Source organism: Danio rerio, chromosome 11 (genome assembly GCF_052040795.2).
Source record: "Danio rerio strain M-AB ecotype USA chromosome 11, GRCz13ab, whole genome shotgun sequence".
NCBI lineage: Eukaryota > Metazoa > Chordata > Actinopteri > Cypriniformes > Danionidae > Danio > Danio rerio.
The window spans coordinates 4,092,501-4,108,960 of NC_141031.1; the positions used below are offsets into that span (position 1 = coordinate 4,092,501).

General features: G+C 35.0%; 1 protein-coding gene across 2 annotated transcripts in view; it reads right to left on the reverse strand.

Moving 5' to 3' along the window:
• nek4 (NIMA-related kinase 4) overlaps window positions 1-14,866 on the reverse strand; it is a 29,258-nt gene extending 14,392 nt beyond the window's left edge. The window contains 7 exon segments of one of the 2 annotated variants that reach the window (NM_201012.1): window positions 853-1,431; window positions 4,740-4,872; window positions 4,954-5,108; window positions 7,181-7,288; window positions 8,941-9,138; window positions 11,954-12,220; window positions 14,605-14,809. In NM_201012.1, the coding sequence (NP_957306.1) occupies window positions 853-1,431; window positions 4,740-4,872; window positions 4,954-5,108; window positions 7,181-7,288; window positions 8,941-9,138; window positions 11,954-12,220; window positions 14,605-14,691 (1,527 nt within the window). In that variant the 5' untranslated portion in view covers window positions 14,692-14,809. 2 annotated transcript variants of the gene reach the window in all.
• Window positions 14,867-16,460: the final 1,594 nt, after the last annotated feature.

Sequence of the window (16,460 nt, forward strand, 5' to 3'; positions counted from 1 at the left end):
TGGATGTTTCCTAGAGATGGGTTGCACCTGGAAGGGCATCCGATGCATAAAAACTTGCTGGATAAGTTGGCGGTTCATTCACATCCGACCCCTGATTAATAAAGGGACTAAGCCAACAAGAAAATGAATAAAATTAATTATAGTAAGGGCTTTAATTTTTATATTTTATATTTAAAATGGTTGAGCCAAACGCATGATCTACTCACGAAGACATTTACTTTCTAAATGAATCAGCTGTTTTGAAGAAATCGATAGAATAAACGATTTAATGAATCTTTCATTTGCACAGAATCCTGCTGCCACTTACTGACTTATAGGCAAAACTACAAACTCTTTAAAAGTTAGCAAGCAAAAAAATAAACGGTTGCATTAGCTACGTCTTGGTGCCGTCTAGACCAAAAATCTACGCAAACATACGACTGATAACTGAAATGAGAACGAGATACGTTCTGCTTCTGAAAGAGAGGATGTATCTTTCAATACCAGCAAGTGGCAGGAGTCTGTATTATCAGTCCTCAAAGGGAATCCAGAACTAGGGGTGCCACACATACAAATCGTAAACTAAAATATGTGCAAATATTTACGAAATACTCTGACAGGACAGCTGGCTTCTTTGTGTTCCTTCTTGCATCATTTGCTTAGTTTCGTCATTTCAGTTTTTGTTCTCGCATTCTGATTAGTAGTTAAGCAGCCAATCAGAGTGCTCTGTTTCATTAACAGTCATGCCAATTGATAGTTTTTAAATGTCGTCTCAGCATGTCAGTTCAACTTGAAATGTCGTCTCATTTAATAGATTTAAGATTAAGTAAACCTATCAAACTTTTTTTTTTTGGCTCCTTCACAGTTACATACCTCACTCTCCTCGGTTGAACTTCCAGTAGGAGCATCCTTCAGGACACCAGCGTTGCTCTGATTATCAGCTGTTCTTTGGCTCTCGGTCTTTTGCTCCGCATTGTGATGTAGCTCAGTGGGCTCGTATGGGAGGTCCTGCACCCCTGCCTCCTGCAGGAGCTTCATGGTGTCGTCTTTAAGGTCCAAACTTACATCAAGAGCCTTACTCTTGTTTGGCATCTTGGTTCGATCTGCAGGTTTGGGTGTTATTGAACTTGCATTCGCTGACATCTTATCCTCCGTCCCGCCGACACCAGACACTTGTTTGTGAGGGTGTGTTTGAGGAGCACCGGGGTCTTCTTTCTCTCTCCTTTTGCTCACAGATGGCAGGTTGTTGTTCTGGTGGCTGCTGGGTTTTGGTGGTTTGGCTTTTCTCTGTTTCTGTATTTCAATGTCTATATTGCTAATAGTGGCTATAGATTGGCCTGTTGAGTTATGAATGTCTCGTGTAGGAGATTTGGGGGGCATGTGGTGTTTAGGAGCCACATTTTCCCAGGCACCATTACAGGGTTTTTGTCGGTTCAAATATATTTCTTCAGCCTGTGAAATGTGGAGCACAAAGCAGAACTGAGATCAGACAAAGAATATAGATGCCTAATCGATTCTCTTGCAATATTACGAATAAAAGAGCCCATCGGCCACTAGTAAAGTCACTGCATCACTTCAGCTGCTGTTAGATCTAGTTCCTATAAAAAGCAACCTGAAACAAATGCTTTGTTTTAAAACACCATTTGAGCATAAGGAACAACACTTTAAAGGGCACCTATGGTGAAAAATCTACTTTTCAAGCTATTTGGACAAACATATGTGTATATATAGTGTATAGACCATCATATCGGGGTGATATAAACACACACAGTCCTTTTTTTTTAATGTAACAACATAAAAACGGTGGACCAATTGGAGCTGTTTTCAGACCGACCGCAACTTTACGTAGGAGTGCGGTCCCTTCGCCCACGGAATTGATTGACAGCTGCGCACATTAACATGTTCCGGTAGCCACGTGTATATGTGAACAAGACCAGGCAGACATACGCAAAGCAACCGGGAATAAAAGGTCTGTTCTGTTCGCTAGGATCAGCAATCATCATTAAATGTGATTAAGAGTAAGTTTCACATGTTTAAAGTGTTTTAAAACAGAGCACATGTGTAATTAATTACAGCGATTCACTTCAGCTTTACGCGTGCGTGAAATTTGTAACGATATTGTGTGTGACTCATCAATGCAACTTTCTGATTAGTAAAGATTAGTTCTTACTGTAGTATTTCTCACAAACGCTACGTGAGACCTTCTTCCTCTAAGTTTCTCTGTTGTCTGACGCAGCCGAGGGAGGAGATTAAAGCACGCGGGAAGGCACGTAGAAACAGTAGGCGGGCAGAACTCGGCTTAAAGACGCAGTACGACAAAACCACCCCCTGCTGGAAATGTGTATAAAACAGCATCTTGTAAAAGATATAATGAAAAATCTGATGGGTGTTTTGAGCTGAAACCTTATATACACATTCTAGAGACGCTAAAGACTTATATTAAATCTGAAAAAAGGGGTAACCTAGGTGCCCTTTAAATTCGCCAATAAATGGAAGTTAAGATTATCCTTTTTTCCCATATCGTTAAGAAAAGTTGTTTTAAAGGGGGGAGGGAAGGTTATGGCATTGATAAAGTGCACAAATACATTGTTTATAACAGACACTACTATATACATAAAATAAGAAAAGCAAATTTTGATCTCATTACGACTTTAAAGCCATTTACATACATGTTAAGTAAAGTTTGAAACCAACAATTGGCATTATGCAACCTTTCTGACATGTCTTTTTTGACCCTCAAAAATAATTACTAAAGCCTGAAAGAATTTGGTTTGTGTTAATGACATGACAACCAAACCTGTTTGAGATTCGTTATTCTGTTGAACACTATGGGTTCTATTTTAACGATCTAAGCACAAAGTCAAAAGTGCACAAAAGCATTAAGGGCGTGTCATAATCGACTTTTGCTATTTTAAGGAAGGAAAAATATGGTCTGCACCCTCGCACATGGTCTAACAGGGTTGAGCTTATTCTATTAATGAGTTATGGATGTGCTTTGAGGATAATGCGCATTAAACCAATCAGAGTCTCATCTCCCATATCCTTTAAGAGTCAGTTGCATCGCACCATGGCGCATTTGCTATTTCCATGGCGAGCTTTGTAAGTGGAAAAACTGAACGCTTTACCAGCGAGAAAACAGTTAAACAGAGCATCTGCAGCGCGAGGATAAAGAACGAATCTCCTCCATTCAGCATCTTTACTTTCTCTTTACTTTACTTTTGCTCTTTACTTTACTCCTTTACTTTGGTGGAGTAAGGAAATGGTGGAAACTCACTCCACTGAAGACATTCATTAGTCTACATATTTAATTTTGTTAGTTAAGCACAAAGATTTGTTTCAAAACTATTTCTAGATTAATTTCTAATTTCCAGTAAATTAATAAATGAACAATAATAACAAAGTTTGGTCAGAAAACGGAGTTATATCCAAACACACATCCTGTTCTTATGCCCCTTATAGTGATGCATAGGTCTCCAAAACCCAACAGGAGGACAAATCTAAACTTGTTTTTATTAAAACAAATATAAAAATTCATATAATAAATAACAACAACATTATACAAATGCAAATTGTCATGAATAAACTGAAAAAGCCCCCCTCCCCGAGATGAAGGCATGGAGGTCGTGTTTTTTTATGTAGAAAATAATCATTTTTGTAACATTTTAATCCAATATTTGTTTTCATATGTCAAGTTATTTGTGTATTGCTCTACATCCTGTGTGTATAAAGCATTGTGTAAGCGTTTGGATCTGCACTAGTGCATATGACACGCTCTGCGCTGGACTTTAGACCAGCTTTTAGTTGGTCAATAGTGCGGTCTATATCAGTTCCTCAAAATAGCAACTCGCCAACAATGCGCCTTAACACACCTCCTTTATAGACCAGCACACCCATGAGTGCACAGAGTGGCGCAAATAGATTTGCTATTTAAACAACGTGGTGCAAAACGTGAAAATTACAGCTGCGCTGGTCTGAAAATAGCAACAAATCATGCCATAAACATGCTCTGTCATTTTGCACTGTGATAGGGACCAAAGGAAAAATACTAAAGGAAGTTTTTACTTAGTGATGGCGATGGGGGACAACCTGGATGCCAGTGGCAGTTTTTCCCCCAACATTATTCAGAATATCTTGTTTTGTTGTAAAGATTTAAAAAAAAAAAACACTGAGTCATATATGAGCTAATGCTCTCTCGATTTGAAGTGCTATAATGTAGACAGAAATATCTCAATTGACAATAATCATAATTACACTGCAAAAAATGCTTTTCTTACTTAGATTTTTTTTGCCTTGTTTCTAGTCCAAATATCTAAAAATTCCTAAATCAAGAAGAATTTTCTACACAAGCACAACATATTGCCTTGTTTTAAGAAATAATATGCCAATATTAAGTGTTTTTTCTTAAAACAAGCAAAATATTCTGCCAATGGGGTAAGCAAAATAATCTTACGTCAAAAGAAAAAACAAGATTATTTTGCTTACCCCCATTGGCAGAATATTTAGCTTGTTTTAAGGAAAAATTCACTTAATATTGGTATATTATTTCTTAAAAATTTTCTTTGCTTTTCAAGAAAATTCTTCTTGATATAAGAAATTTGAGATATTTAGACTAGAAACAAGACAAAAAATCAAAACAAGAAAAGCATTTTTAGCAGTGTACAAATGTTAAGCAAAATCATTGAGATCATGCAGCCCTAACTAAAATCATGTCGATTTCAAACACACGTGCATAAGATTTCCAAGATGGCATTTCCTCCAACCTTTTTTCCGCAGGTCTTTGACTCAGAGTTGAGACACTGTGGCTGAACTACCTGATTTGGTTTGGTAGACGCATCTGATCCAGCACTGTTCAGTTTGCCATTCGCTGCATTTTTCCGTGACTTGGCGGTTTTCCTGTTCAGAATCAGTAACAGGACAGATCAATGCGTGCTTAGATTTTAATATAATTGTAAGGCTAGAAATAGGTAGACATACTCTTTAGTGGCCTCCAAGAACATGGAGATCTGATGTTTAATATATGGCTGTCGGAGGATGTGTTTGACATCTGGTCTGTCCTCTGGCTTCTTACACAGCATGCGCTTTATCAGTTCTCCCAGCTGAGGGTCGTACTTACTCGGCATCTGTGGTAACTGAACATTGAAAGTAAATAATCAATAATGTTAGTATAATGCGAGGAGGTATGGAGAGAGTACTGATGTGAATGGACTGTAGATTAATCAAAAGTGAAAATGTATTCACTATTTAATCAGCGTCAAGTGATTCCCAATGTTTTTTTTCTGTTGAAAGCAAAAAAAGATATTTTGAAGAATGTCAGAAACCTGTAACCATTGACTTCCATAGTAAAAAAAAAACAAATGCTATGGTAGTCAATGGTAAGAGGTTTTCAATATTTTCCAACTTCTTTTGTATTAAACAGAAAATAGAAACTCAAAACAGATTTTAAACAATTGAAAGGTGAGTGAGGCCACATTTACACTGCACTGTTCAACTGACTCAATTCCGATTTTTTTCTCCCATGTGGCACAGATCGGATATGGCCTATGTACGTGTAATGCCTAGTTCAGACTGCGTGATTTTAGCCCCGATTTTGGCTCGCCGACAGGTTTTGAGAAATCGCCGACAAATGCCTGAAATCACAGGCAAATCGGTGCTCGTGCACGTGAGTGACAATCACACAGTATGAACTATCAAAGACGCGATCTGAGAGAATCGCCGATGAGTCACCGATGCCTGTGAGATATTTGGCGTGCTGGATATCTGGAGCTGTCGGCGATTCAAATCATGCCGTGTGAATTGAGTTTTGACTGAAAATAACATCAGCGATCGCCTACAGCCAATGAGAGAGCAGCATCCACTTGTGTGTGCGTGTGTGTATACCTGCTGCAGGCCAGCGGGAGGCTGGGGGAGAAGTTAACAGCGCTCTTTTTCGGTTTATTTGGACCCACGAAATGGAGGAAAAACTAGTGGAGGTTTGACAGGACTCAGGAGCAACCATGTCTGTTTGACGTTTCATACAGAAAGAAATTAGTTTATTATCAACTTAAGTTGAGGAGAAATGGCTAATTCCCTTTAAACCCAGGTGAGCAAATATGGACATTTTCTACCCCATTAAAGGCTTCTTTCTCATTATATAGTTAATAACAAAAGATATACTACGTGTTTTTGGCTGTGAGACGTAGTTTGGACGAATTTGTCAGCGATTCTTCCTATAGTAAAGTCATGCAATGTGAAAGTCCCTGTCGCCGATCCATCTTGCAGAGTAAACAAAGCAGCGACGAAACGCAAGCCCAGATAGTCATGCAGTGTGAAAACATCTGTGACACGACTAGTTTAAAAATCATGCAGTCTGAACTCAGCATAAACAGGAACAAACCACATGGATTCCGATATACTCATATCAGATTCAGGCCTTGTTCATATGTGGAAATTTATTAATATATATTATATTTATTAATATATGAATTGGATCTGTGTTCTCGTGTCTGCAGTGTAGGCAGGTAGATCGGATTTTCACCTGTCAATGCGAGTTGCACGTCATTAAAAACCATAGCGAATGACGTCAAGTCTGACACTTTCCTTTCAGAACAGACTTCAGCAGAGCCCCAAACCATAAATCTCATACACGAAGACTTAAACAGCTTTCATATTGTCATATTGCACAGGTATTTAAGCATGTTAACGAGAGTGAGAGAGCGCAATGTCCACCACGTAACCAATATAAACTAATATTGCTTACATCACATGCATAAATCACGCCATGGACATTACATTCAAATGCCTAAAGGTTTTAAAAAGCGTATTTATCAAAAGAAGATGGACAAATGAGAACCTTTCTGTCATAAACTATAATAAAACAGCTTGTCAAGAGCTGCAAACAGATTACATACAGGAATAGAGAAAAGAGCACTCTTTAACTCAGCTGTTTGTCAGCGTCCGCTCTTTTTTTTTCCTGGTCATTGCGCCTTTGCCGTGTGCTGTGTAAATGCAAATGATCGGATACGAGTCACTTTTAAAAGATGATGTAAGCAGGTCAGCAAAAACAATCGGATCCCAAAATCGAAATTGACCATCAAATTCTGCAGTGTAAATGCAGCCTAAATGATGACAGAATTTTCAGTTTTGGGTGAACAATCCTTTTATAGTGTAAAAGATGTCGATTTTCAGAGTTTAAAGAGAAAAAGGGATGAACATAATCACGTACCTTTCCTTCTACGATCCGATACACAAGTGAGTTCATGTCCTTTGCATTGAAGGCATGCTTTAGGGTTGCCATCTCATACACACAACATCCCAGCGCCCACACGTCCGACTGAAAAACACAAATAAACACAACTAGAATAAATAAAACAATATAAATGACAAATTAAGAATTATTTATTGGGGTTTATTGCTGATGTTTTCTGAACATAAAAGAAAGTTTAGTTTGAATATAGAAAACAACTCTTCTTATTATAACCTGAAAATTAAGAAATCATCATCTATTTTAAGTTTCAGTTTTGCGCAAATTAAAAAAATACAATATGAAGTTTGGTGTTTGCAAGTTATTTTGTTTTTAAAGTCTGCATTATTAGTTGGCATGAAGTTCAGTTGGTACTAATGGGCCCAAAGTGTGCCAAGAAAATATCCCCCACACCATTACACCACCACCACCAGCCTGAACCATTGATACAAGGCAGGATGGATCCATGCTTTCATGTTGTTGATGCCAAATTCTGACCCGACCATCCGAATCTTGCAGCAAAAATCGGGGTTCATCAGACCTGGCAACATTTTTCCAATCTTCTATTGTCCAGTTTTGGTGAGCCTGTGTGAATTGTAGCCTCAGTTTCCTGTTCTTAGCTGACAGGAGTGGCACCTGGTTTGGTCTTCCGCTGCTGTAGCTCATCCGCCTCAATGTTGGATGTGTTGTGTGTTGAGAGATGCTCTTCTGCAGACCTCGGTTGTAACGAGTGCTTATTTAGGTTACTGTTGCCTTTCTATCAGCTGGTACCAGTCTGGCCATTCTCCTCTGACCTCTGGCATCAACAAGGCATTTTGCGCACACAGAACTGCCGCCCACTGGATATTTTCTCTTTTTCAAACTATTCTTTGTAAACCCTAGAGATGGTTGTGCGTGAAAATCCCAGTATATCAGCAGTTTCTGAAATACTCAGACCAGCCCGTCTGGCACCAACAACCATGCTACGTTTCAAGTCCCTTAAATCCCCTTTTGAACTGCAGCAGATCATCTTGACCATGTCTACATGCCTAAATGCATGTAGTTATGGCCATGTGATTGGCTGATTAGGAATTTGTGTGAACAAGCAGTTGGACAGGTGTACCTAATAAAGTGGCCGGTGTGTGTATGTACATATATACACACAAAAATATACACAGTAAGAACATATTTTATAAATATGTGCTCTTATTTTGGATGTGATTAATTGTTTGACAGCACAAATATGGCCCACAAGATAGTCTTAACTTAATTGTTAAGTGACTAATGTAATAACCTTAGGTCAGGGATCACCAACCTTTATAAAACTGAGAGCTACTTCTTGGGTACCGATTAATGTGGAGGGCTACCAGTTTGATAAACACTTCTCAAATAACAAATTTGCTCAATTTACTTTTAATTATACTTTATGTCTTAGGTAATAATTAATAATATTCATCCATGTGAAGACACTGATCATGTTAATGATCTCACAAAAGTTATCAACAATGATTTAACAGGGTAGGAAATACCCTGTATTTAATATATCAATGTGCAACACTTTATTTTTATATATCTATGCAAATATTTACATTTTTAAATGATTACTTCTATATTAGATGAAGCTTACTGGTAAGTGGCGCTATGGTGAGCTATTTTTTAGAACAGGCCTGTGGGTAACACATGAGATCCTCGCGGGCTACCTGGTGGCACCATGTTGGTGACCCCTGCCTTAGATGTTGTGGGTCACAGTGTTCACGCAGTACCTTGTAGTTGTACGGCTTGTTGGAGAACAGCTCTGGACTCATGTAGTACGGTGTGCCGATCAGAGTGCTGGCCATATCGTTCTGATTCTCCAAGACTCGTGCGATGCCCAGATCGCCCACCTTGATTATGTTGGTCTTGGTCAAGAAGATATTCTGCGTTTTCAGATCTCGATGTAAAATGTGCTTCTCGTGTAAATACTACAGATCAACAACAAAAGTCAAAAGTTTATTATTCAGCTAAAAGAAGAGAAAGGATAAATAATGGGAAGTAGGACTGTAAATCAGATGTCTCGCCACAATACAATAAAATACCAATATGATAGCAGGTGATTAGCTTTTTGTCAATACTTCATAAAATTCTGCGATACAATTTTAGCTCAATTTTATTCAGTGGAACATACATCAATGTATTGGTATAAAATATGATTAGCTCAGTTTACAGAACTGTTAATATTTTTAAGTATATAATATTAAGATTAAACTAAACTCTGTATTTTTTAATAAATAAATAAAGTAAATATTAAGTTAATAAGTAAATATTTTGTTCCATCCAAAATAACACTAAATCATGCTGTGCAGATTCTTTAAAATAAAACAGAAATAATCTGAGAAATTTAGCGTCGAAACGGAAAATTGTGCATGCCAAAAATGATTTGTAAAGTTTATTTATTAATATTTATAGTTATATAAAGTAATTTTGTAAGACTTTTTAACGTTAACTAAATAAATGTAATTTTACTGATAAATAAAAACACAAGCTAAAACAAACACATTTTAATTGACAGTGAACAAACATGACAGGCCTCATTTTACAAGCATTGCCATGACGGCACAGTAGAGGTGTTGCAAGCAGCAGGAACAAGTATTCTACAAAGAAATTTCCTGTTGACATGTGACGTATATTTGAGCATAATTCGCTTTTCTGGTGAGCATGATCTGTTAATGTGCAAATGTATATATATTTATATGCGATATGATATACATGATCAGAATATCTCTGCTCTTGCACTTTGGTCGGTGCAGCAACAAACCACTCTTGCGGGTCACAAGGCATTGAAATGAATAAGGTCATAGCGCAGCACTTTCCGCATCCAGTGTGAAAGCCGCTTTACATCACTCAGTGGCTACAGCTGAATGGAGATTGAAACTAGCATGCTAAACACTGCTGGATAGCGTGGCAAAGCATAGCTTTTCCCCAGCCACTTTCCTCTTTTGGCCAAAAACTGAAAATGTAATTTTTGGCCGATAATTTTCTGCAGCCGAAAATTCTGTGCATACAGTTAAAGTCAGAATTATTAGCCCCCCTAAATTATTAGAACCCCTGTTTATTTTTTTTCCAACAATTTCTGTTTAACGGAGAGAAGATTTTTTTTAACACATTTCTAAACATAATAACTCATCTCTAATAACTGATTTATTTTATCTTTGTCATGATGACAGTAAATAATATTTGACTAGATATTCTTCAAGACACTTCTGTACAGCTTAAAGTGACATTTAAAAGCTAAACTAGGTTAATTAGGTTAACTAGGCAGGTTAGGGTAATTAGGAAAGTTATTGTATAATGATGGTTTGTTCTGTAGACTATCGAGTAAAAAATTAGCTGAAAGGGGCTAATAATTTTGTCCATAAAATGGTGTTTAAAAAATAAAGAACTGCTTTTATTTTAGCCGAAATAAAACAAATAAGACTTTCTCCAGAAGGAAAAAATATTATCAGACATACTGTGAAAATTTCATTGCTCTGTTACACATCATTTGGAAAATATTTAAAAAAGAAGAAAAAAAAATCAAAGGGGGGCTAATAATTCTGACTTCAACTGTATATAGGGAATACAATAATGCTTTTTGTAAAATCTAAAAATATGCCAATGGACATGCAGATATGGGGAGTGTCAAAATAAAAGTGTGTCTTAAAAAATGTACAGAGGTATAAATATTTTACACGAAGTAATGATTAATCATATTGTCTGTCATTTAATCAATATATCAATTTATAATGATTAAGGGTGAGGTGGGGGGGGGGAGAAGGGGTATTGATACATAATAGAATTGCGATAATTTCCACAGCAATACTATATCCATACACTGACACCCATATCAATATTTTGGCAATATTTTACTATAATAATTAGTAGAATTTTAAAAATCTGTTTCTTTAAAGTCCAGGGGATGGTACTATTAAACTGGGGTCATGTTCAGCATGCAGTAAGCTAGTAAAATAAAGATGGCAGCAAACAACACTTATGTCAGGCTTTCATTAAAGTGATGGTCAGTTTGTCTGCTCGACAATCCCATTTTGCATTGCAGCAAAATGCAGTGGGATAAGCAAACTTACAAATGTTTCTGTTTAGTTAAAGGTGCAGCATGTAGAACTGGCCTAGAGGTTGAATTTGGTATTGCAGTCTAAATTCAAAATATTAGAAAGTTTTGCTTTTTTTTTCTCCACGGGGCCCCTTCAACGATGACTGTACGCAAGTGCAAGTTGCCAGATTGACAGCACAAACAAGAGAGAGCATGCCTGGCAATTGAGCTTCACAAGTTGCATAGCTAATGCTTATTTTTTTTTAGCTCATTTAGAAACCACCTCATGTAGCCTTTTAGCAACCCGGGCTGCCAAAATATAATTGGGTAAACCAGCAGGGGTGGAGTTAAAGACCAAAACAATGACAGACGTTCTGACATGGAACACACATTTCACTGACTTAGCATTGTTTTTCTGATATACAAGTATATTCACTTATCATGTTTCTTAAACATCTGCAAACATATTCTGGTATTTTTATGCTTTAGAGGAGTTCAATAAATACATACAGCACCTTTAAAACAGATGTTGCCAAAGTTTTCATTTGGCAACATAATTTAGAGTTGTAAATTGCATTAAATATCAAAATATAGCAATATATTTAAAGTGACAATAATTTTGTACTGTGATTATATTGTATTGTGGCGACTCCACCCCTAATATTGATGTATTTTTACACCCCTAGTGAGAAGAATGTCTATTAACTTACCTGAAGAGCCATGGCGATCTGAACAAACCACTCCACCACCTGTCTCTCAGGCAGCAGCTCTCCTTTCTGCTGTTTAAGTCTGTGGTACAGATCTCCTCCCTCACAGAAGCCCATCACGATGTACAGCTGACAGTCCTCGCCTTCCCATGATTCCCGGTACATGACGATGTTGGGATGTTTGAGCTGGGAAAGGAGCTGCGCCTCCTGCTCCGCTGCTCGCCGTTCACGTCTGGAGGACGTCCTCAGGTTCAGCTTCTTGATCACATACTGAAAAAACCACAGCAGATATTACGCACAAGTCTTGAATTCTGGAACAAAATGTCTTTCTCATTCTCAAAAACATTATACAATCTACATTTTTCACATTTTATTTTGCAGTAAAATTACATGATCCTGCTTTGTGACAAATATCAAAATAAAAAGAATAAAGAAATCAAAGGACTAATGTTTATTTAATCAAATGATCTTGATTATTAAGTCATAAAACATAATTGCAATAGTTAATTAAATAAAGAGAAATTTAGTTTTATTTTAGAGAGTACTTGCTACATGTATTTATTATAGAAATTACAATTCATTTGGCATGGTTGCATGCAACTAACCCTAACGATATGGTAAGTTCATGCAATTAATTAATATTGGTCAGTAATTAAATGAATAGTTGCATTGTAACAAGGACCCCTTAAAATGATTTGAACCAATATGTCTTTGATTACACATTTCTTTAAATTTAAAGAATTTGAATCTTCTAATTTTGTCTTTAGATTTTGAGAATAAGCTGAATACTTTTGCGTGGTATTATAACAGCATTTAAAAAAAGAATTACACAAAGAGCCTGAAGAGTTATCCTATTATTACATGAATAATAAAAATTTATTAATTAATAATAATAATAATAATAATAATATATATATATATATATATATATATATATATATATATATATATATATATATATATATATATATATATATATATATATATATATACGACTAATATGTATAACTAAATATATATAGTTGAAGTCAGAATTATTAGCCCCCGTTTATTTTTTTCCACCAATTTCTGTTTAACGGAGAGCAGATTTTTTTTAACACATTTCTAAGCATAATAGTTTTAATAACTCATTTCTAAAAACTGATTTCTAATAATAATAATTCTGACTTCAACTGCATGTATATATGTACACACACACACACACACACACACACACACACACACACACACACACACACACATATATATATATATATATATATATATATATATATACATATATATATACATATATATATATATATATATATATATATATATATATATATATATATATATATATATATATAAAAAATATAGTGCATTATTGAATACATCAACTATAATTTAATTTACAATTAAGTTTGTCTTTTTTATTTTTACCATGGGTTAACTACATTATGTAACATAAACTAACAATAAAACACTTCTACAGAATCTATTAATTTTAATTAATGAACAATTCCATGCAAATGTCAACCTTGTCATGAAAAAAAGATTTTCACCAAAATATCGAAACCTTTCAAAAAAATAAAAAATTGTGTAGACTTTATATTTTACAGTACTGTAAAAATATTTTAAAATGTCTGTCAACGTTTTTAAATGATTATATTTGATCTGTCACTCCCGTAAAGGAGATGTCACGTCCATAACCAAACTTTTCCCGCCATACTATGCAAAAATATTCAAATAAAATAAACATTTTTTGTTCTATAGTGAGCTCTTAGCATTTTGATTAAAATGCTTAATTTTGGGTTGTGCAGTTTAATTCACAGAATTTCTAAAGTATGTTGTATGCTGCACTATAAAAAAATATATATATTTTTACTTGAATTAAATGAACTTTTCTAGTCATCTCAACTTCAACATCAATCAAACTGACTGAAAATGGTACATAAAACTTTGCATAACCTAAAAAATGTAGTTGAAACGTGCCTAATAAGATAAGTTAAAGCAACATAAAAGCATTTGTAGTCAAGACTTTAATTCATGTAATTTTTTAGTGCGTAAACTCACTAACGTTTATGGTCACATCCATCAGTAAAATGTTTAAAATATAAAATATTTTTACAGATGGATATTTTTTCCGATCCTATAACTCTGTGGTTAGCTGTTTTATAAAATATAAACATATGTTTCAATGTGATGTTAAAATATTGATTCTCTGAAGGTTTTTCCTGCAAATGTCGCATCAATAACGCTGGGATTCCCCTAATGTATGATTTGACATTTACTTGTACATTATTCAAATTCACACTAGTATTTTACAGGGGTAAATGCATTTTAACACAGATTAATACAAAATAAACCATATTACTTGATGTTATTGCAATTGTTATAGTCATAATATATAACTATTACCTACAATAAAAAATGAATGTAAATATAACACAATATTAATGTAATATTAACACGATACAACTGTTTTTCTTAAAACGGTCATATTCAAAACTACGTTAAGTTGGATATTTTGTCAAAAGAGTCTCTCAGCAGCAAAAACAACAACAAACTCTTTTAATAACAAACCCCCAGACGTTAATAATACATCTAAAGCAGTGTGTTACTGATTAGCACAGCTCTGCGCAGACTCTTACTCATGCATGACTGTAATTTACCTGTTTACGGTCGGATTTGTGTCGGACCAGGTTGACTTCCCCGTAGCTCCCCTTCCCCACAACTCTGACGAATAAATATCCGTCCATGATCCTCCTCCCAGAGATGCTGCCTGTATCACATAGCGAGAAGTTTTTTCAGTGTGCAGTGGTTAAATGACTTCTTCTCAATGTAACGACGGTGATTTGTTTTTCAAACTTGTTTTGGGTGATACAAGGCACAGGAAACTGGCGAGAGGAGCTTCGGCGTCACCAGGCAACTGACAGGATTTAACGCTACAAGCTCCGGCCTAATGTGTGCTCGGTTTGAACACAGCGTCCTCTATAGGGTTGCTGGTAGAAGGGATACAGCTGCGACTGAAAATTACCGAGAATTATTTATAATATTTATCAATTTATTTATTAATTGTATTTTATTAGCGTCTTATCCCTACTCCAACCCTAAACCCAGCCATCGCAGTAGTGTAAAAACAGTAATTATACCGAATATTATTCGTATTATTTATGAAATCAACCATTAAATTGTATTTTATTAACGTCTACTACTACTCCAATCATCACAGTGATGTCAAAATATTAATTGATGTTGTAAATTGTCACAAAAATATGCTATATTGACGTGAGTATCAGCACCTGTATCCTTTCTAGACTTCACCCCTCTCTCATAGACGATATTAAGACTTTCAGTTGCTGATAATAGTTTGTACTTCATAACTCTTAACGTGTACATGATTCTTTAATAATATATTATGATTTAACAACAACTTACATTACACATTTAAACAAATGTGCACATCTAAATCATAAACATTTGTCATCATTGTATTTAGTATTAATACATTTGACTATCGGTTTCTCAGAAATTTAGCTGCTGCATCTTTATATAATTCATATAATATGATATATACAAACACAATATACATTTTTTGTCATTGCTAATGCACAGTGTTATTACATATTCTTACACATATTATTGCACATTATTACATATATTCCTAATATTAATATTAATTTTATTTTATTATTATGATGGTCAGCATGTACAATTTACAAATGTAATTTGCATTATTATAAAATATATTATTATAATTAATGGTGATAATAATAATAATAATAATAATAATAATAATAATAATAATAATGTATCATAATAATGGCTTTACAATGGCTCAGTGGGTAGCACGCTCGCCTCACAGCAGGAAAGGTCACTGGTTTCGGCTGGGTCAGTTGCTGTTTCTGTGTGGAGTTTGCATTTTCTCCCTGTGTTCACGTGGGTTTCCTCCAGGTGCTCCAGTTTTCCCCACAGTCCAAAGACATGTGGTACAGGTGAATTGGGTAGGCTAAATTGTCCGTAGTGTATGTGTGTGAATGACTGTGTATGGATGTTTCCCAGTGATGGGTTGCAGCTGGAAGGGCAAACAAATGCTGGATAAGTTGGCGGTTTATTGTTGTGACCCCAGATTAATAAAGGGACTAAGCTGAAAAGAAAATGAATGAATGAATTATTATTATTACCACCATTATACATATATATATATATATATATATATATATATATATATATATATATATATATATATATATATATATATATATATATATATATATATATATATATATTAATAATAATGCAAATTACATTTATAAATAACACATGCTGTACATAATAATAATAATAATAATAATAATAATAATTACTATTATTATCATTTTATTATTATTATTATTATTATTATTATTATTATTATTATTATTCATTCATTCATTTTCTTTTCAGTTATGAACACAGTTTCAGCCCTTTTTTTATTCTGGCGTCGCCACAGCAGATTGAACCGCCAACTTATCCAGCACATGTTTTA